The sequence below is a fragment of the Macrosteles quadrilineatus genome, unplaced genomic scaffold (assembly GCF_028750875.1).
Source record: "Macrosteles quadrilineatus isolate MER2022 unplaced genomic scaffold, UCM_ALF_1.0 Scaffold_8__2_contigs__length_117827958, whole genome shotgun sequence".
Lineage (NCBI taxonomy): Eukaryota > Metazoa > Arthropoda > Insecta > Hemiptera > Cicadellidae > Macrosteles > Macrosteles quadrilineatus.
Window position 1 is genome coordinate 115,212,288 of NW_026542601.1, and position 21,482 is coordinate 115,233,769.

Sequence of the window (21,482 nt, forward strand, 5' to 3'; positions counted from 1 at the left end):
ATAGGTCTTGATTGTTCAAGAGAAGTTAGCCGTAATCAGGGACTTGCCTTTCCCCGCTTGTACAGGTCATCGTAATTTACTTGCTCTTGTCCGACATTTATCCGGCTTTTTATTCGGCAGATTAAATTAAAATACGACTTTTTACTTCGTTAAGTTGGCTCTCTTTTTTGCTGACTCGTATCTTTGTTCAGATTTTAGCAAAAGATTGTTCTCTACTATGATAATGCATTTACTTTGTGCTAATGTATAATATGTACCTGTTATACGTACTATCACAGACAAGGGAAACAAAGTTTCAACAACAATGTTTGTTCAAACAAACAAACTTTTATTTCCTTAGTCAATGGTACTATGTAGGAATACTAACGTATTTATATTTTTTGCAATTTCAATATATTACTGTTATTCATTGTTTGTCGTAAAACGTAGAAAAAGGATGGAGTGTAGTCTTTCTTTTAAATTAACTATGATAAATAATACTGTATAATACTGTATTTTAACTTGTTATATGTATATTTTAAATAGTGAAAGAAATGTTAGATTATTTTGTGGAAGGGTAGAAATAACTATGATTTTTGTGAAATAATCTGGAATTGTTGATAAACCTACAAGCTATATTCTTATGGTTCAAAAATTCATATTATATTTTTCTAAAAGAAAAAAAAATATATATTACTCACTATATTTGGCTAACGACTTGGTTAATATTGTGGGGTTTTTCGATAATTGGAAGTAGAAAACTCCATGTAAAAACCAAAATTTCTGTAAGTAGGTTTATATTGGACTTATTATAAACCAATGTAAATGATAGTTACCTAATTCTATAAACAAATTAAGCAGTTCTTCAAAATAAAACGTAAGGGAACACAGAGCCCAACGTATGTTTATGTAAACATTTTTACTTAGTCTAATCACAATAACGAACAGATTTTACATGTCAATTATCAATTTTATTTCTAAGCTTGTACGTTAGTAGTAGCTTACGAGATTCTAAAAAAAAAACACATAGCACAATAAGAGATGGAGTTAGTATTTCCTACGGCTCTAGAGTAATACAATTAATGATGCCTCGTTAGGTTCCTTTGTAGCCCAGAGGACGTCGGGAATTTTGAAGTGCTTTTCCTGAGAGCGTCTATTTGTGACAAGTTATTTTCCAAAGTAACGTTTAATCCCGAGGAGGTTTAATAACCTTTTACACTTAAAACGAAGTAATTCTCAGGGTTTTGTGTCAAAAGATAAGTTAAGATGATATGACTTAAGGCAAAGTTATTCATATACGTGAATGTATTAAATTTCATATGTTAAATAATAGTCCTTAAAAATAATGAATTATGTGCGAGCTTGAAAGACACCGTGAGTCGTTCATTTAGAAAAGTTTGTTGATTCAAATATTTTCAAAACTGTTTTAACACTTAATACTACGCTAGTAGTACCAATAGTAGATCTTAATATTGTACGTCTATCTTCATTGATAACTTTGATTTATCTTTGTCCAAAACAAAATGATCTAACGTTTTTTTTAAACCATGCAATTAATCTTCATCACACAGGCGAAGGATTTTATTTATCACATAGAAGACGCTCAAATAATTACTAAGATTATGAACTAATTCAAATATGAAGTCAATACATGAGAGTACCACTCATTCCGTCTTGGGAATTATGGAAGGATAATCTGTGGGTCATGAAAGAAACGCCAAACTGACCCCACTTATTTGCTTTGACTAATTCAGTGATTATTAGCGAACGTAAAGAGAGCTGCACACTAAAAAACCTTGACACCCAACATTTCTCCAGTGGGCCATCGCAATTAAGTACAACGACAGCTGGAATTACCTCTTCTGGAACGTCGGATTCCCGTCCCACATAAACACAATGGGAGACACCACGGCGCGGGAGCGTCTGCAGGAAATGAAGGCAATTACTAGTAGGTGATTCTTGAAGCGTTAAAGTCACCTGGTATGACCATCAGACCTCAAACCTCACTAGCTAGCGGATCTGAGAATCTCATGTAGCGTCGCATCGCTCTACTGTCTTGGGAAAATTCAGTTTGTCGTAGCAGTCCTAAGAGGGCGAATCTTCCATAAGATTTCCACATTTGGTTGTAAGATGTCATGTAACACACCTTGTTCGACTCCATTACTTGGTGGATATGAGTATCATATACAGCTTACAATAGTTCTACCATCTGGGATATTTAATTTGCGGGCAGAACTATAGAAGTGGATCATGGAAGAAAATTCCAACTTTTTTCTAATTCAAGTTCACGCTCTGTAATTCAAGCTAAATGGATTAGTTAAGGTCAAGGAACTTTTTTACATCCCGTAAAGGTAAAAAGTCATCTAGTAGACATTCTAAGAACTACAATATGTAAAATTTATCCATTACAAAAAACAGTTACTAAATGTTCAGGATTTTCCTAATTGTTTACACGCTAAGCCTGAACAACTGCATTTTCATCTAGTATCACAAACTAATACATTAGACTACTAAAACATAAGGAACCATAAAACATGTTATAACTCACATGTATAAATCGGCCCACATATTCCAGGTACAAGCACTTATAACACACCATCCAGAGATTGAGGACATTCAATATTAAACCCAGAATAAAGAGATTCCCACGCCCACAGCTTATACCTGGAAGCCTTCCTGTGCTATTACAATCCACGGTCCTAATTGGCCATCAGATCAAGTGGCGGTGGGAATGCCCGGTCATGACTACAAATGACTAATGCTACAGCAGGTGTTTGGCGGGTGGGAGCTACTTGTACTGGTCAGTTACCCGCCAAACCTTCGTAACAGCTGACGCCAGCAGAACAGCTGGAGCGGTTGTTAAATCAGCTGATTCTGGTCGCAGTATTGATCGAATGTTGCAACAGTGAGGCCTGACAATGTAAGAAGTTTTATTGTTAGAGAAAGAAGATTTCTTTAATACTTTTTTGTATAGGTTGAAATAATAAATTGGCGGTACAAACTAGAATTGGGTTGTATTATCAGAACAGGTACATATTACTGTCCTATATAAAAATTCCTGATTCTGTATTGGTTGAAAAAACTCAAGCCTGTATGAATTTAAAAGGTTAAATTAGTTTTTTTTTTTTTAGTTTAAAATAAAAATATCTAAAAAAGTTTTTGCACAATCAAAATGCTCTAGTCATCAATATGCTATCTTACAATTACTCTAGTTTAATGTTTATATAAAAAATTTCAATTTATTTTAAGTGAGGGTGAGTTACAAAGATAAATTTAACCAATCCCAGAAGAGAAACACAAAATGATAAATAATTAACAAGGCTTCTTCCTAAAATTAACCTAATAATCTTCCGTGAAGTCTTGCAGCCTCAAATGAACTAAATGCATTTTATTAATCCGAGTAAAAAAAAATAATTTCCCAAAGAATAACTTCGGGAACAGCTTAAAACCTGTAGCATTTTCAATATATCAGTTATAAATCAACACTTTAGTTAATTAAGTGTTGAACATATTTACTTTTGTAACGATTAATATAATTCAATTGAATAGTATTGTGGTTTAAAATTGCTAAAAGAAATCGGTTCGCTTAAATTGCTGCGTGAATTTGTAATTGACATGATGAGCTTCAAATTTATAATAAACTATTGAAAAGACATTTCACAAAGTTATAATTAGTCCTTTTTCTAAAAACAAATATGTAAATTAAACATATTTTTAAATGTTTAATACATAATAAATAAGACAATGGTAAACCAAATGTTTTATCATACAATTAAACTTCATTACGTATAATCATCACTCAATCCTAATACTCTAGTGTCTTAGTCAACATCAATACTGTACCACAGCCTGAATACTCTACATACCTAACATACACTAGTGCAATCCGTGCATCAGTATGTGCAATTAATTAGATGACGTAATCATAATTAGAATCGAGACTATTACAATGTTCATAGTCAGCTGATTAAGTCATCTGTCTCTATCCGTGGCATAGCAATATATATCTAATATACATGCAGTTGAATTATATATGTCTTTAGACATAGTTTTCCGCAAATTATTGCATTCATCGTAAGATGTTGATGGGAAAATAATCGGGAGCCTCCGCTGTTGCTTAGTATGGGATGAGAGAAGATGGTTCAAATTTCACTGCGGTTAGACCTGCATCTAACGTGGTAGGGAGGGTGGTAGATGTAATGAATCCTTAGATGGGTATCAAATGCCGTCACATGTTCCATCCATCCTCAATAATGACGTAGACGGGCGTGTTTTTGGCTTGTAGTCTGCTTAGCTTTATGAGACAAGTAGGAAGAAGATATCTTCTTAAAACGGCCAGATAAGCATAATAAATTTTCGTAACCATTTAAGACAAGAATAAATTACCTTATTAATAGGGATGAAAATTAAATTTACTCATTGTTGTGGCTTGTCTATGAACAAATATAACAACGACATGACAATGACAAATATAAAATAATAGTAGTTTATTTAATTTTATTTGCGTCCCAGTTCAAAAGTATTTTTGCCGTCTACAACTATTTTTAAACTAGGACGAAAATAAAGGTAAATAAGTCACTATTATTATTTAAAATTAAATGGCTTAGTAGAAAAATTAAAATGTAAAAAAAAAACATAGAAGATGATAAAAGAGAGAAAAATATGTTAAATTGTAAAAAAGAGTCACATCTTAAGCAAAATTGTAGGCTACTAAGATTTTGAGCTCTAAGTACCTAGCACAAATGTTTAATATGAAACCCATTATTTTGGTAACAGAAGAAAAAAAAAACTGTTAACATAAGAACTATTTCACAAATAAACGAACTACGATTAATAAAACATTAAACCATTCAACGTATATTTACATGAAACGCATATTTATAAGACATTATGTAAAGCAGTAACGACATATGAATGAGTTTCCCTGATTTGTAGCCTAGAGGAAATGTTTCCAACCAAGATTATTTGGCATGTATTAGTATTTCAATACTCATTGAGCATTTATAAAAAAATCTTGAATAATAAGACGGTCAACAAAATTATTTATACCAAATATTAATTGAGTAGGCCTAGTAAAATACAAACGTATAATAAATTAAATGTGTAATACTGTATATCTTGCTAGCATGGGATTAGTAGTGAGACTAAGTTACCTTACACATATGTGTCTACGATTAATGTTATATTTGCAAAATAACATCGAAAAGACATTAAAATATCAAAAACTCAAATGTAATGTCTATTTTTAGTCGCAGGCCTACTCAATGCAGACAATGCTGGCATTCCTAGGGCTTGGCCTGGGGGTCGCGTCAGTAATACGCAGGACGAGCCGGGAGCGGTTAGAAGTGATACGGTTCACAGATTTAGGCGGTCCCGCGCCGGAAGGAAGAGCAGGTGTTTAAAACCGCGGACGCCGGGGCCAGAGCCGGTTTGTGAACTGGATTAACGCCTTCTACACGGGTCGTCACAAATATTGAATGTTTACTGATCACATTGTCGTGTCTCAGGAGTATGGAAGAACTTTCAGTGAGTCTTTGTTGTTTCTGTTAGATTTATTTGACCCTTTTTCAAAACTATAGGATTTCAGTAATGGTTGGATACGTTGTACCGAGAGAGTGCAAAACAGCTAGTTGTATTTACAAACAACCATTAAAAAGTTAAAATATAAATTTAATGAAAACTGAAGTACAACATAATGTATAGTTTAATCGTGCCAAAATTCAGATTTAAGGGCAAAATCATAATGATTTTAGTATGTGGCATAGTTTAAATATGATTTGTGTATGGATTGTTTAATATTATTACGAATAACCTCACTTACCCTAAATATAGTGTAAATTTATACAAGACACCACATGATACTTTGAAATAACTATTACATGCTGGTATTCACTATTGTGTTACAAAAACTCTGTTTTTAGCTCTATGTATTTAGCTGGAATAACTAAAATTATAAAATTAATTTGAAGAACGCCTAGTTGTTAGTTATAATGTACAAAAACATGAAACATCATACAAATTGCTGTGAATACACTATGTTACCCATAGGGGCCTGCTAAAACTTGAAACTTGAAAGTGTTGTGATTAAATATTTTTGAAATCACTATGATCTAACCTCTGTGGAGATGAAAATGAAAAAAATATTACCGGTAGGCCTACTAATATCTAAATACTTAAAACTTTAGGCTCATCTACCTATCTTCACCCTGATATATTTTGTAGCCTAAAACGCTGGCATACTATGCTTCCAGTTTATATTAAGGGGAACGCTAATAGAGAGAAAAATAACACAAATGCATTTTGCATGTTAAAACATATCATATATGACCCAATAATTTGATAGTGATCCAAAGTATGCACTCTCTTACCCGGGTTCATTATGAAACACTTATGTTGACCTTTTGATAATTAGATGTTTATTTGTATGCATACTCCCATACGTAACGTTTATTTTTGTTACTTTATACGAAAATACTTTACACTATTTTCGCAATTAACGTATTATTATGAAACGACTGAGTCTGGCACCTTAGAGATTAGACGCAAGTTCACTTATGGTGCTATAAAAATTACATCAATCCTCTATACCTAAAAATACTTTATATGGTAACCCCATTTACTGCGTAGTAAAAAATAGATCTATTTAAACACGAAGAAAACTTTAGATTTAAATAGATTTAAATAACACGAAACCACCGTGTACTTAACACTAGTTAGAAGAGAAGTTACTCCAAGTGAATATATCGGTAACGTATGTTGAGTTGGTTGATTCCAAATATTTTGAAAGGCTGAACCACGCCGCGTCTGTTCACGGTACGGTTCCCACTGTAATTGAAAGTATAGAAACAGAAACTGGAAATGGTGTAGAAACGCTTTGATGTAAGGCAATCGAAAAATTCCAATACGACAAACAACTTATCATCCACAGGCGTCTGTACAGACCGCGCCTTTGATGCCTCCTGTTTGGCTCAAGGTTTATAAATATTGAGCTTTTCAATCATTGTAAGTGTAAGCGTTCAAGTATTGTTGAACCTAAAATATTTTTTATGTTTCGGGAACTGAAGACTATTATTTTGGTAAGTTCCCAAACAGTATGTTAAACATTAGTTAGGGGTATGTGTTGTACCGTAATCTGTGAACAAATTATCTTAGAAACCAGCGATGGGAATTTTAGCTATTGCTCAAGGAGACGATGGTTGGTTGGCCTTGATAACTCATGTATTTATTACACAGTTTGGCTGTGTTTGATTGAAATAAAATCAATTTTTCAGCTGTCATACTGTTGTTCTGTTCATTTAAATAATGTTAAGCTTCATGGGACGGAAATAATAACATCGTTAAAAATTTTTATTCGAATGTAGTGTTTTGTTTCATCTGACGTACAATTCTAGTAAAGTGCGTGTTTTTGGAGGAGTAGACGAAATAAAGTCTTATTATAATACGAATAAAAAACTATTTTAACACGAAAATTAAATTTTTAATTAAAAAAAATAAGGGCTAAACAGTAAATAATATAAAAGCTGTAATCCACACTATAAAAATAATTGGGCACTGTTTTATAGGTATTGTATATAATATTTCGGGTGTTATATCGCATGGTTAGTCTTCGTAGCAGTTTTTTTTTAATACCCAAACATATTATAAATAAGTGAATAATGTATATTTATAAACAAAACTCAACCTAATATTCCTCTTCTGATAAATTTGCCTTGAACTCGTCCGTTTCCACAATCCATATAATAAAATGCGTCACTCACATTCACGTAATACGATTTGACGGATAAAAATATTTATCAAAGTTCCACCAAGGTTGAAATGTTGGGACCTGTTGATGTATTGGAAATATCCATAAAAAGCTTTTCTATTGTAAATGATGCAGAAAGCCTTTGAAGTCAACATTCCAATGTTACAGAAAAGCTTTTGCTGAAATTCCTTTCCTTTTAGTTGGTTTGATATAAATACTATGTAGCCTGACTCAAAAGTAAGGAGAAATAGTATAGCTATTACTAATGATAGTAATAACTACCAATGCGACTATAAAGGCCACTATTCTTCAACATGTTTCTTTCGAAGATTAGTACAACTATTGGCATCGATCAAGTACAATTGTTTACGCAATATAGTCTTTATATGTGTAAACTATAGCTGATCTGAATTGTACACGGTTTTAAATTCCCGTACGTAGGACGGGCTAACACCTCGTATAAATGATAATACATTCTTACTCACATATTGTGTCAGTACAAACATATGACGAACATTTTGGTATAGTCTTGTCTAAATAATTTTAGTATTGCTACAACAAAGTGTGTTTACCTCAAGAAGAAAATGCCCCAATAGTTACATAGTTCAGGTAATTGGTGGTTGAGTTCTTTCTAGGGCCAGCATTATTGTTGGTTGTTGTCTGGACTTTCTAAATATTAATGCTCTTAGAAAAATATATTGTGGGTTATGGATTCTAAGTAGATAGTCTTAAGGATAAACATATAAATGCATTGCTTTAAGACTAAAAGAAGAACTGACGAGGGTATCTTGGTAAATAATAGAGATTGTTTCAAAAGGCCATTAAGTGATATACTTTAACATGTAAACAGATAATAAGCGGCACAGAAACGGAATTGGAAACATCTGGACACGATTGGTCGTGAACATGAACACTTTCAAATCTTTCCTCTCAAATTCAAAGTTACCGAAAACCACTGTCTGAATATTTTAGCCTTAAAGCCTTACCACTGAAAATGCAAATCCGGGATTCGCGAATGAATGCTAATTAAGAAATAAAGCCACTTCCAAGTGAATTCCCGAAGGAATACTGCTTTTACAGGGACCAAATAACAGCGGGCAAAAATATGGTTGGGAATTTCAACACACGAAAAAGAAATTGAATTTCCACATATTTGCATTCCATTTCACAACCGTCACAGACTAATTTTCTCGATAATAGTATTTCTGGTTTCAGTCTGTTGGTGAAAATAGGGCAGAACAAAATTTAGGTTGTTAGAGTATTAAGGATAATAATCCTCCAGCTACTTATCGTAGGTAGTTTACAAGTACTTTATTTTTTTTTTACTGTCGTATGACCTACATTATTTTTTAAAAGTCATGCTAGGCTCCGTATTAAAACATTTTGAAACATTACTTAAGCTAAACCTACATGGGCCCTGCATTGCTCTTAGACTAAATAGATTGGTGAACGGAGAGATTTGAACCTAGGACACCAGGGATCAATAGCCTGCACTTTACCAAGAAACTAGCTCGGACTGGTAGGTGATTTATTCTTAAAAAACGGAAATTTGACTGACACTACATAGTAAATCTACACGTGTCTACCAGTTCATGTTTTATATTCAACAGATTATTCAGGAAATTTTCCAAATCATAGGAATCTAACCTCAATAACTGTTTCCTGCTAAAGTAAAGAGATTATCATAAAACAAATAAAGCCCCTTGAACTGCAGGCAGTCGTTTCTCATTAAACAAATGAATCTTCTTAAATATTTTAACTAAAATTTTTTTTATTGTAACTGTATAAGTTTTTTATATTATAAAATGAAAACCCCTTAGGTCTAGATTTTTAAAACCTCTAGTGGGTTTGTTTCTTGCAAAACATACAGTAAGTAAGTAGACTATACTAATACATATTTTATATATTTTGTGCGTAAACACGACATTGTTATTATCGTAATATTTGAAGGGATGGGCGAAAAAAATTAAATATAAATATTGTTTACATTTCCAACAGTCAATTATTAGGTCGAGAGCTTCAAGAGTATCGTCCCGGATACAGGGACAGCCATATGTTATGCGATATGAGGTCGGGTACAAAAATAGTCCGCCTCGCCTTGCGGGAGGGTCTAACACATCGGTGATCCGGCTCGAGTGCTCGTGCCTTGTTAGAAGTAAAATTATAATCAATAATTACAAGTCAAATAAAGTTTCGTGTTTTTAGAGTGTTTAAATATGTACCTTTACATGAAAACTCGCTAGGTCGAAGCTCCTTACTTTGTGGGATGTTTTTTCGTATATGTAAAATAAAATAAAAAACCGAATATACGTATAACACATGACATAAATGAGGCCAGAATAAATATGGACATATTCCTATGAAAACATTTTCTACTTAGGGCGTATTATGATGCTTTTAAAACTAAGATATTGGGCGTCGGGGTTACATGTATTGAGAAGACAAATAAAACTATGTTTACTCCTGTGTTTTTACATGTATCGCTAGTCTTTTTACTTTATCAAACTCCCAATCCCACCAATATAAGTATATACTAAAGTATATTCAAATGCTATGCTTAAATTTTCCTCAACCAAAATACTCACTACGTCAGTTATATAGCGTGGCCACAAACACGCAGTTTTATGGATGGATTTATTAATCCATTGATAATGAAAACCACGTCTGATCTATAATCAGTATTTACAAAGGACTATATTTGTCATAATATTTGAAGATTTCTCATTGTAAAGCACATTTACGGATACTACATGAATTAATGCGTAAGAATGGCAGTCTTAACGTACATATTAAAAATCTTAACCCAAAATCCTCAACAGTAATCATATTTTACAAAATTCCTTGACCGAATCATTCTAGTTTATAAAAGAAAAACTAGTAGAGTACCCGTCCTTTGTACGGGGTTGGCGTATAAGTATGACATGCATATTGCAGTAATACTCATGCTCTGCTTTCGCAATGGGGGAGGACACGGTATGACAAGATTTGATTCTTCAAATTTACGGTGTGCTATAGTATAACATATCTACCACAGCCATAATGTTACACCACTGTGCCAAAACAATAAAAAAATACATTATCAAACACTCGCACACCATCACAAATTATTTATTAGATTAAAAACATAACTGTAAACAATCCTACTTTAATAGTTTTCATCGTGTAGGCCTATCACAGCTTTTTCTGCTGCTTGGTTTAAATTTCTTTTACATTTTTTTTTATTTTCTTTTGCTTGTTTTTTAAGCTGTTGTTATACATTTCAAAAAAAGGTATAAGGTGCGCTGCACCCTGTTAATAAACCTTGTAACTTTAAACCATTTATAAAGTTCATTTTATCAAAAAAATTACAAAAAAATACCAAAGTTTACAAACTAAAATTTATGCTGATTAATGAAAACGTATAATAGTGTTATGATTTGCAATTATATTAACTTGTACATACTACGATTAAGTAGTATTCCAAGAACAGTAATTTGAGATTTATGATTTGACACTGCATATATACTAACACGGAATATTACATATTAATTAAACGATAATACCAATATCTGTCTAGCATACATAACTATGTTAATTTAATGTAAAATCAATATCATAATTATCGAATATCAAATAAATGTTATGTCTAACACATAAAATTTATTTCGTATTTCATAATTATGATATTAATTGGTTTGTGTAAATTTTGGGGGAATATGCGATTATTAAAATATTAACAACGGTGCTTACTTCTTTATTTTAGTAATGGTATAACACAAAATGTCTCTGTTATTTTAAAAAATCACTTGAGGAATGACATTATTAATACCACAAAAAGTGTGACTATTTTTTTGCAAATAAAATTCAACTACAATTACCACATGTTTGCATACGAATGGAAGCATAAATATTCGCATAATAATACGATTGAAATATTTCTACCTCAGTTCCCAAAAGAGTTTGGTGAACATTTAGTTGATGAAAGGTTTGGTTAACCGAAAAAACGTTTGAGGTTACCGGGATAAACACTGGCATTTCATCCATAATGCTTCTTGAAGCTTACATTTTTATATTCCGACCACTCTGGCGATTAAACATTTTTTACGTACCCTGAGGGACGAAACAGGAAAAGAGAAATATGTTTGGAATATTGGTAGAACAACTATATAATTTAAAATACCTAATAATTTGGTATACATATTTGCATGATTAAACTGTGGGCCTTTTATCATTATGTTATCGTATTTTAATAGATCATATAGCTACAAAAATAAATTTTCTAAGGAAAGGTTGAAAATAATAGATTTTGTATAGATTAATGCGTAAATAATGTACAAATCACGTGAAAAAAATCGGATACCAGGACAGATATTATAGCTTTAACCCCAGTACACAAACTCTATCCTAGGGATCGCCCCTCCATCAATCCGACGTGATGTCGCTGCCGAAGCAGAAAGGACTAAGCAAGAGATAGACCCTCGTCACCCATTACACGGCCACCAACCTGCAGAGCGACGGCTTCGGTCCAGAAAGAGGTTTTTATCACGGGCACGAGACCTGGATGGATCACTCTCAAGCAATCGGGTGGCAAGGTGGGAGGCCACGTTGACTAACCCTCCCATACCAGCCAGGGAGGAACTGTCTCCTGGTGGAGGCCTTCATTACACGGTGTGGAAGACCCTAAATCTAATTAGGGTCGAGGTACCAAAATGCAAGACAAACATGCAGTCTCTTACCAGACGAAGAAAGCATCTTATGCGCGTGTGGTGCTGTTCAGGATCCTGGCCATCTGCTGATCTGTCCACGCCTAGACCAGTCTTGCACATTAGATGATCTTTTACATGCGAATGACAAAGCCATATCGGTAGCTATTTTTTGGAAAAGCGAAGTCTGATTTCCGGACACGGAAAGTAAGTAAGTATAGCTTTATGGACGTGGTGTAATCACTTGGCAAGTCTGATAAGTAACTAGTACTAAGTAAGTATAAAGTACTATTTGCCATACACTTTGTAAAATATAAAATAGTATATTCAAATATAATACGGTCGAAAGTTCCTCTTGCAGAGTTTTGGACCTCGAAAACCCTCAAAAACTATTTCACCTAATAGTTATTTGTAAAGTTATAGCTTATGTAATTTAATAAATCTGACATACCTTAAAGCAATATTACCTTTCAATGTCTTGGTTAAAAATTTAAGAAAAACTGAAACATCTATTAACAACAGTATATTTTTGAAGTGACTTAAATAACATTCATCCATATCCCAAAACTGACAACAGTTTATATTAATATTTATTTTAACATGAAGTCAAAATATTACCTACATGCAAAGCTAAAAGTTTCACGCACCAATGCTACAAAACTCCCCTGCGTTTCAGAATAATTTCCAACAAAGCTTATCATGTCTAACTATACAGTGTGTAAATTAAGTATGGAAACAAATCTGTATTTTTAAAACCGAAATAGATAGAAATATTCTATTTGTGGCAATAATAGTTAACAAAGATTCCGCAATTTTTCACATGAAAAATATTTTTTTACCCCCCTAACAGGGTAGTTGGTAGGGGGTGACTTATTTTTTTCAAATAGCAACCCCTATGGAGTGACCCCTCATTTTGAAGGGTTTGTCAAAAGAAACACAATGACGCAAATCCGAGGTGAATATCTCACTCCTAGCTAACATGACGGATATTCCAAAATGGGCTTTTTTTTACAAAAATTAAATTTTTCATTACCCACCATTTAGGCTAGGGGTGAAATATCTACCTCGGGTTTGCGTCATTCTTTTTCTTTTAACAAACCCTTCAAAATGAGGGGTCACTCAATAGGGGTTGTTGTTGAAAAAAATAAGTCACTCCCACCCCCTACCCTGTTAAAGGGGTTGAAAAAATATTGTTGATTAAAAAAATTGCGGAACCTATGTCAACAATCAATTCCACAAACAAAATATTTCTATCTATTTCGGTTTTAAAAATACACATTTCTTTCCATTATTTGTGAAATTGGTGCTTTTCACGTACGATAAATCAAATTTTGGAATATCCGCCATTTGGGCTAGGAGTGAGATATTCACCTCGGATTTGCGTCATTGTGTTTCTTTTGACAAACTCTTCAAAATGAGGGGTCACTCAATAGGGGTTGCTATTTGAAAAAAATAAGTCACCCCCTACCACCTACCCTGTTAGGGGGGTAAAAAAATATTTTTCATGTGAAAAATTGCGGAATCTTTGTTAACTATTATTGCCACAAATAGAATATTTCTATCTATTTCGGTTTTAAAAATACAGATTTGTTTCCATACTTAATTTACACACTGTATAGCACAAATCATACGGTTTAGAACCTGCTATAACGATTCAAGTTACAAGGGTGGCGATTGGCACTCTGGCATGGAATACAGAAGAGCACGAGACGAAAACAATTACAACCCCCGTGCATGCAACGCCTGCATGATACACGTAGGGGTTTACCCGGGAACGGCAAGTACATTCAAATATGTTGCAAAAAACGAGGGAAATGAGAAAATGAGACATCCCCTGACATTTACATGACAAGGAACATGAGAAATGAAATGTTTCGCTGCATCTACCTAGAGAGGCAGATGTCATATTGTTGCTGCATAACTTGGAGAAGTTGGAAAGATAAAATATAAATTGACAGGGGAAAGGTGTAGGGAAGGTGTACTATTTTTAGTCACCAGGGTATTGTTAGAATAGAAAACTCAATACATAATAGGTAATAATTATATATGTTACATATTTTATAAGTAGACTCTAAAAATTTTTTAACTTCAACAACAAGGCTCTTATTGGGATGATGAAATAAGACTTGTTATCAAGGTTGACTCATTATCAGGGTTTGCAATAACAAACAATTAAGGGTCATGAAATCAATGATACTTGAAAATTACTCTTGTTATCTAGGATCACTTATTATCAAGTGTATTTTTATCGAGGTTCCACTATAATATTGAGGACCTACAATGGCATAAAATCTATTTAACAAACTTGGAAATAAAATTATATATAACAGTGTTAGTATGTTTTGCTATCAAGGTTGAATCTACTTTGCAGTAGGAGACCCTTATAAAGAAACCTAACAATGCACGTCATCCAATTTCTAAGAAATACCCTAACGATGTGCAACAAGTTATGCTTGTATTAAAAATTTAACTTAATACAATTTTCATATAAACATGTTTGAAATTAGTATTACGTTTATATTATGCTTACAATAAAATAAACTGAGTCACCTTAATCGTGCACTATATCCTATTTAGGTCTTTAACATTATCTATAATCATTTTCTGTCAAAAAGTGCATTTTAGAATATTTGAACTTATTAAGATTTTATAATTGAAACCCAGTCCATATTGTTTGAAAGTTCAGCCAGCCCTTGAACTAACTACTAGTGCTTTCTTTGCAATACAAAATGGGGCAACTGATTTACATATTGTTAACACGTTTCCCAGCTTAACCGACCGACAAAAACATGGATTTGACAAACAGCGTCTCCCTGTAATCCTATTAGTAGCTCTGGTCAACCGATCGGTTAAAAACACATAGGATTTGCAACTAAATGTTTTACGTGCCATTGGATAAAATGTTTAAAACGTACATTGTGTTTAAATATTCATCCGTGAGTTGCACAATCGTGAATTCGTTGGTGAATCGTACAAATCGATTGGTTATTGAAGGGTAATACAAATTGTATTTAGAGTGAGATTTGTAAGTAAATAGTTCGAGCGTTGAATAAAGTTTAGCTTCTGCATTACTCCACAATTTATACTTTGCTAAAACTACAATAAAATTTAATCACAGTACAAAAAGTTTCAAATCCTAAGAATATGTAAAATTAATATGCAATGCATGCTTCAGTCTCTATTTGGAGGTTCAATTTTTAGAAGTTTAACTTCTAACAACAACAACCTAAAATGTGCTGTCCAAATCCGTTTTGGATACGTGCCTGACAAAGGATTAGTGTTACTAGGACCCTAGGATTAGTAAACATACGAATTTTAACAAAACAAGGAAATCCTAAAAATATTATATTCAAGATATAAATTAAAGCTAGACTAAAAAAATATTTGTTAACTTGACGAGGTAAGGTGTTTCTAAACCTAATACATTGAACATATTTAGTACCAAATTATTTGAATAATTAGGTGAAATCGATATCATACAATTACCAGCAAATAAAACATACATATAGTGAAATCTATATATTTTATATCCTTTATAAAACGCTAATGGAAGATTTAAAACAATTCTTTTTTTACCCTACTATTTTTTTCAATTCATCACCATATATTCTTTACTATGTGAGATGAATTTAAATAAATACAAAACCCAACAACTAATATAGTACAAACTACTCACTTTGATAAAATTAAAATCAGTAATTCGTGTAGAATGAAAACGTATAAATTAGGATTACTGCCAAGCCCGTGTTAACGTCCAGATAAATCAAACACCCTGATACAACAGAATATTACTTCTTTATTTGAGGGTTGAAAATATTACATTGATTCGCGGCCGTTTGTTAACCGGATAGCCGTCGGCCCGGTTGGGCAAACAGTTTTATATATTGTTTACATGTTTGTTGGATTATTCCCTCGACAAACTCAAATGTTTGTTCGCCGCTGCCCCTGTAATCTGGTTACACGATAATCCAGCTGTCCCATTAGTACCAAACATGTGGCAAAAGTCGTATAGAATGCGTATTTGTGTAATTTGTTGATTATGTATAACATAATAGATTATTTCCATCTGGATAGCAATTAATTAGAGCATTTTTATTAAATTATTTTAAGTAAAAATAGTTTGGTACGAAAAAATATTGTGTTTTATAAATTCTTCAACTTTAAAAATTGATTTGTATATGAATTATTGTTTGTAACTTACGTAAGGATACGTGAAAAAGTATATGTAGGAGTAAATTCATGTTATAGTATTTCAATTGGCCTAAGCTGGACGTTCGAAAATTAAGAACACAAAACTAGTGGAGTGAGACTTCAGTCTCTTAGGTCCAGGAGTTAAAAACCAGCCGATTATTCTGGCTTATTATGTAGTTATTATGTAATAATGCTGGTATTCTATGGGTCTAACTTTAATTAATGTGCAAAAATAGGTACGGGTTGTTGCCTAGTATTTTCACATTTTATAAGGCAAGGAATAATTCGAAAAAGTACTTTCTAATATGAAGTGTGGCCTATTCGAAAAAAAAAACCCCTACCATCTAAACAAAACGTTTTAACAAGTAAATAGGGTAATTGTTGAAATTAATAAATAAATAGTCGTGCCAAGTAAGATTTTAAAGTAAAAAAATAACAGCTGGTGACCGAACTCCTCGAAGCCTACAAAGTTGACGACCTAGTCACATTTCAACGATGCCTTGTCATTCAATCCCCGCACTAGGGGTGGAGATACCAACCGTGAAACAGTAATTAGATATCCCCCATCTATCGAACAGACAAAGAATCGATCCATCGAATCGGCGAACAATCGACTCCCGCTGCGTTAATAGGCGTTTCCGCAACCTTCAGTGAACTTACACTTCAAACAATAAAAACTGTGAAGCGAGAAAAATCCTACTGGGACTTCTTTGTGTGTGTTTAGTGGAAAAGTTGTGTTAAATAGCTGTGAAATCGTTGATGGTAAAAAGATAAGAGGATGATGAAGAAGCGGCGTAATATTGGTTAGTAACCATTTTTTTTACAATTACGATTTCTCAATAATTTTTTGAGCTAAGTCTAGTCTTGTCTTGTTACGTGTAGATTTCCAACATTTTTGGAATATAAAAGTTCACCATTGATTTTAGAAATGAACAATAGAAGATGGTTTTACGACTAAGAAGAAAGTGTTAAAATGTACACACGATGAAAATGTTTACCTTACATTAAAATGGAATGAGTAAGTGTGTGTACCAATCTTGATTAGGCAGAAATGGAGATTTATGTTTGCATTCATTATAAAGTTGTAAAAACACAAACCTAGATAAATTATTAATTTAATAGGGTAAACGAACGTCAAGTTGAACGTATTACTCAAACATAATCATACTATACCTTCAACATTATTATACCTACAAATATTTAAGTTAACTATTCCGTTTAGTGTATTGTTAACACCAATTCTATTGGATGATAGCAAATTAAACTATTTGCAGCTGAACAACCTAAAATAAAAACACGTTGCAAAAACGTAACGAAATTCTAATAATGTCGGTACTCCTTATAATGGAAACGTTCATTTATTCATATACCCTGTATGAAAATATTTATATCAATAATTTAACTTTAAACTTAGCAAATAATTCCCTGGATTCCTAGAAAAGTAATGGGCAGTTTTAACATCAAAGTAAAAACATTAAAAACATTTTCTGCCTGCTCATAAACAAAATTAGGCATTCAAAGAACTCTTCCGATTTCAAGTCTTAATTAGCAAAGTTCCTGTTAATTGGCTTATACGAGTTGAAAAGCTTTTCAAATCTTACGTCAAAACGCTTAATTACCAACTTTCATAAGTTGCTAAGGTTAAGTTGCACCTATGAGCTTTCTGTTTGGATTTGACATAAATAGACTTCCCAACGCTGCATGGAAAATCTGCAAATTAGTAGCAAACGTTCTGCTGAGCAGCGCTTGGGAGACTATAAGTTAATTATGTTGGGCTCGTGTTAATAGTGTTAAGCCCATTAACAAGCTCATTACAATGAGTAATGTTTAAAATAATGAAAAATATATCAGACAGCCATGTGTTTTTAGACTTTTCATTATATGATTTTTTTGAGAATCTTTTTCGTAAAATCGTCAAATTTAAATATACACCGATAATGAGATTTTATTACCTTGCACACTTAAAAAGCTGAAATACTTTAAGGGTAGTAGAGAAAAAATATAAAATTCGCCCACAGAAAAAAATGTCATTACTTAAGTATATAGTGCAAATGTGTGATTCTAACGATACCAGATGCAAAACATCTTTCATGTTTGATGACATATGGTTCAACACATATGGCTTAGGGCATGTCGTTATTGACACCAACGATCTAATAACAAAGTCTGACTACAAAAAAAAAAACGTTTGTATGATGGTACAACATACGAGTGCCATTAGTTTAATATATAGCTTCTATTTGGCCAGTTAACTTTCATACTGTACAGATTACAAAATATTTTACATTCAAACTCTTGTTCGGTAACAACATTTTGGCATCGTTAAGTACTGAATAGCCTTAGGAATGGGAATATTTTAGAGCATTTTGACGCAATATTGAATCAAATATGTGTTGAATAAACTCAACGTAACTCCAAAAATTTTAAAATCTGTCACTTTCTCGTTTCGATGAAACATTTTACAGCAATTTCCACATCACTTTATTCTTGATCATCGATACCTCATGTCAATGTCAGCATTCCATTCTTTTTGATAAGTTCAAACGACAATAAATCCGACACCTTTTCAATTTACCTCTTTCAATTGGGAAACAGCTGATTATAAATTATGTTGTATTGTTGTTTCGTATATTGTTGCTTTAGTGCTTTATTATTATACTCATATCCAAAATTGCTGCTAATGTTGGATGTTTTGTATATTTTATTGGCAAAGCTATAATCGGTCAATAGATAACATAGTTCTACAACGATCAGAAACCCCTACTGCGGTCAATTTTCAACAGGAAACAAGAGTAAATCGATCAGGCAGTGTTTCTCACTCGGTTTACTGATATTTTAAATTTAGGCGCCGAAACAGCGGGACGTGTCGATGGAACTCGTCCAGAACGAAAATAAATCCGACAACGCTTTCATTATGGACGTTGTGTCACTGGTAAAAACAGAATTTTGAAATCACAGCTCTTTGAAGCTGGAAATTCGTCACGGGCTAGAATCAACTAGGTTCTAAACGAGTGACTAGGATTAAACGTGTTATGTGTCATTCGTATAGTGTTCTGAATGTATGCACATTTTGGTATTCCACAATTCTGTATGTACTGGGATACAATTATAAGACCTTTTGAGAAAAACACACTTGTAGTTGAAACCAAATTTTCTATTGTGTTTGGAAATACAAAGAAAAAAATAGTACGCTCCTCAAGAAAAAAATAACATATGTGTGGCTTAAGAGGTGTTATCATCCTTCAAACAGCACAATGCAATAGCATTTATCATAATGTACATCTGCAACAACAAGCACAGAAGTCCGGGTAGTATAACAAGTTACAATAATTTGCATGGTTCATTACCAAGTCTTTCAATATAATATGCCCTTCAACGAATTAACGAAACACTATAAACATCTATTGGTGTATTGATCCGAAGTAAACAAACCAAGCGTATAACGTTTACATTGGGACCACCTTGTTTACATATATATTCTTGTATACGTTTTAAAACATTTCCATGCATTAAAATTACATTTTTATTATATTATATATTGCTGTGTATACACTCTGAATTTTGTTTCGATCAAGTGTCTATTGATATTTGTCTGTTTCTTGTGTTCTCATATTTGGAAATGTTATATGCTTCGGTTTTAAAATACATAAATAATCAAAAACTCAGTGAAAGTCTTCACTACTTGTTCATAAATATTGGTTAACTGATTTATTTTTACAAATGATTTGGCATGTAAATAATAACGCAAATAGTTTTTCTTCAGTTGTGTTTCAGGACCATATACGTTTTTAGATTAATTACAATAATTGTACATGCGAAACTTTTAAAACATGGTTTTATGAGCAATAAACAGTAATGACAAATGTCATGACCTACTATACGTTTTTTCCGTGACGATATATATGTGGTAACTATACGTACTTTGGTATTGCCCTTTTACTACTTGTGACATTATAACAGCACAATTTAAATTAATACATACAGTAAAATGTACTGATAAAGAAACATATTTTTTTAATAAAACAATATTGGTCATGAATCTTTCACATTCCAATCGTCACGATAACATTATATTTATTTGTATTCGTCCATTTTCAGTTAAATACAATACCTTGATTTTGATAAGGGAGTAGGTGTTCTGGCGCTATGACATATCTCGTATGGGACAACAGATCGTCCTGGCCTGTCCAACCCGCAGACGCACATAATATCCTGGTTAAACACACAAGCACCACCGAGAGCACACAACTACACATGGTACACATACGAGTATGTCGCCGCAGCACGATAGACACAACCTCTCGTTACGGTGTCGTTCACATGACTGACCGAGTGTTGGCCCGAGCGCGACACTAGCGCTGGCGTGGCCGGTCTTGGAACTACAGCACCACTAGCGCTCGTGTGACAGGTAGCGGAACTCGTGACGCAGGCGCGTCTCGACGCTGTGAGGGCGTCGTGTCCCGGACATGCGGCAAGCTCTCAATAATTGTGTCACGTTTTTGAATTGCTTTAACTGTTGACGCATACACTCAAAAGCTGGTATTATTTTACTAATACATCGGTTAGATATGGTTTTCTTTTAGAAATGTGTTTACGCAAAAATAGACACCTTCTATCATGAACCATTTAAGTTTAGTATCAATCAATTAATATTCTAATGTATAAAAACTTCTAACGACTAACTACTAACTAATATTGATAGTTTGAAACCATCTCCAAACTACATTATTGGTATTTGCTATCAAAAACTTGTCTAACTTTTAAAACCTGCATTTTAACCTTTTCATTTCCAACGAATGGCTTAATCTAACTGTGCACTGAGCTAGACATACAATTGCTGATTGGTTAACTGGATAAGTTATTAATGCTCTTGATGTATATCTAGA

At 33.0% G+C, this 21,482-nt stretch overlaps 1 protein-coding gene across 9 annotated transcripts in view; it reads right to left on the minus strand.

Annotated features, from left to right (window-relative positions):
* The window catches only part of LOC128999884 (hemicentin-2-like), a 397,910-nt gene extending 377,002 nt beyond the window's left edge, over positions 1-20,908 (minus strand). For all 9 annotated transcript variants that reach the window (XR_008491326.1, XM_054426630.1, XM_054426626.1 and 6 more), the window contains exon 1: positions 20,708-20,908. Coding sequence is in view for 8 of the 9 variants with exons in the window: in XM_054426630.1 (XP_054282605.1) it covers positions 20,708-20,861 (154 nt within the window). In the remaining variant the exon portion in view is untranslated. The remainder of the gene's footprint in view (positions 1-20,707) is intronic.
* Positions 20,909-21,482: the final 574 nt, after the last annotated feature.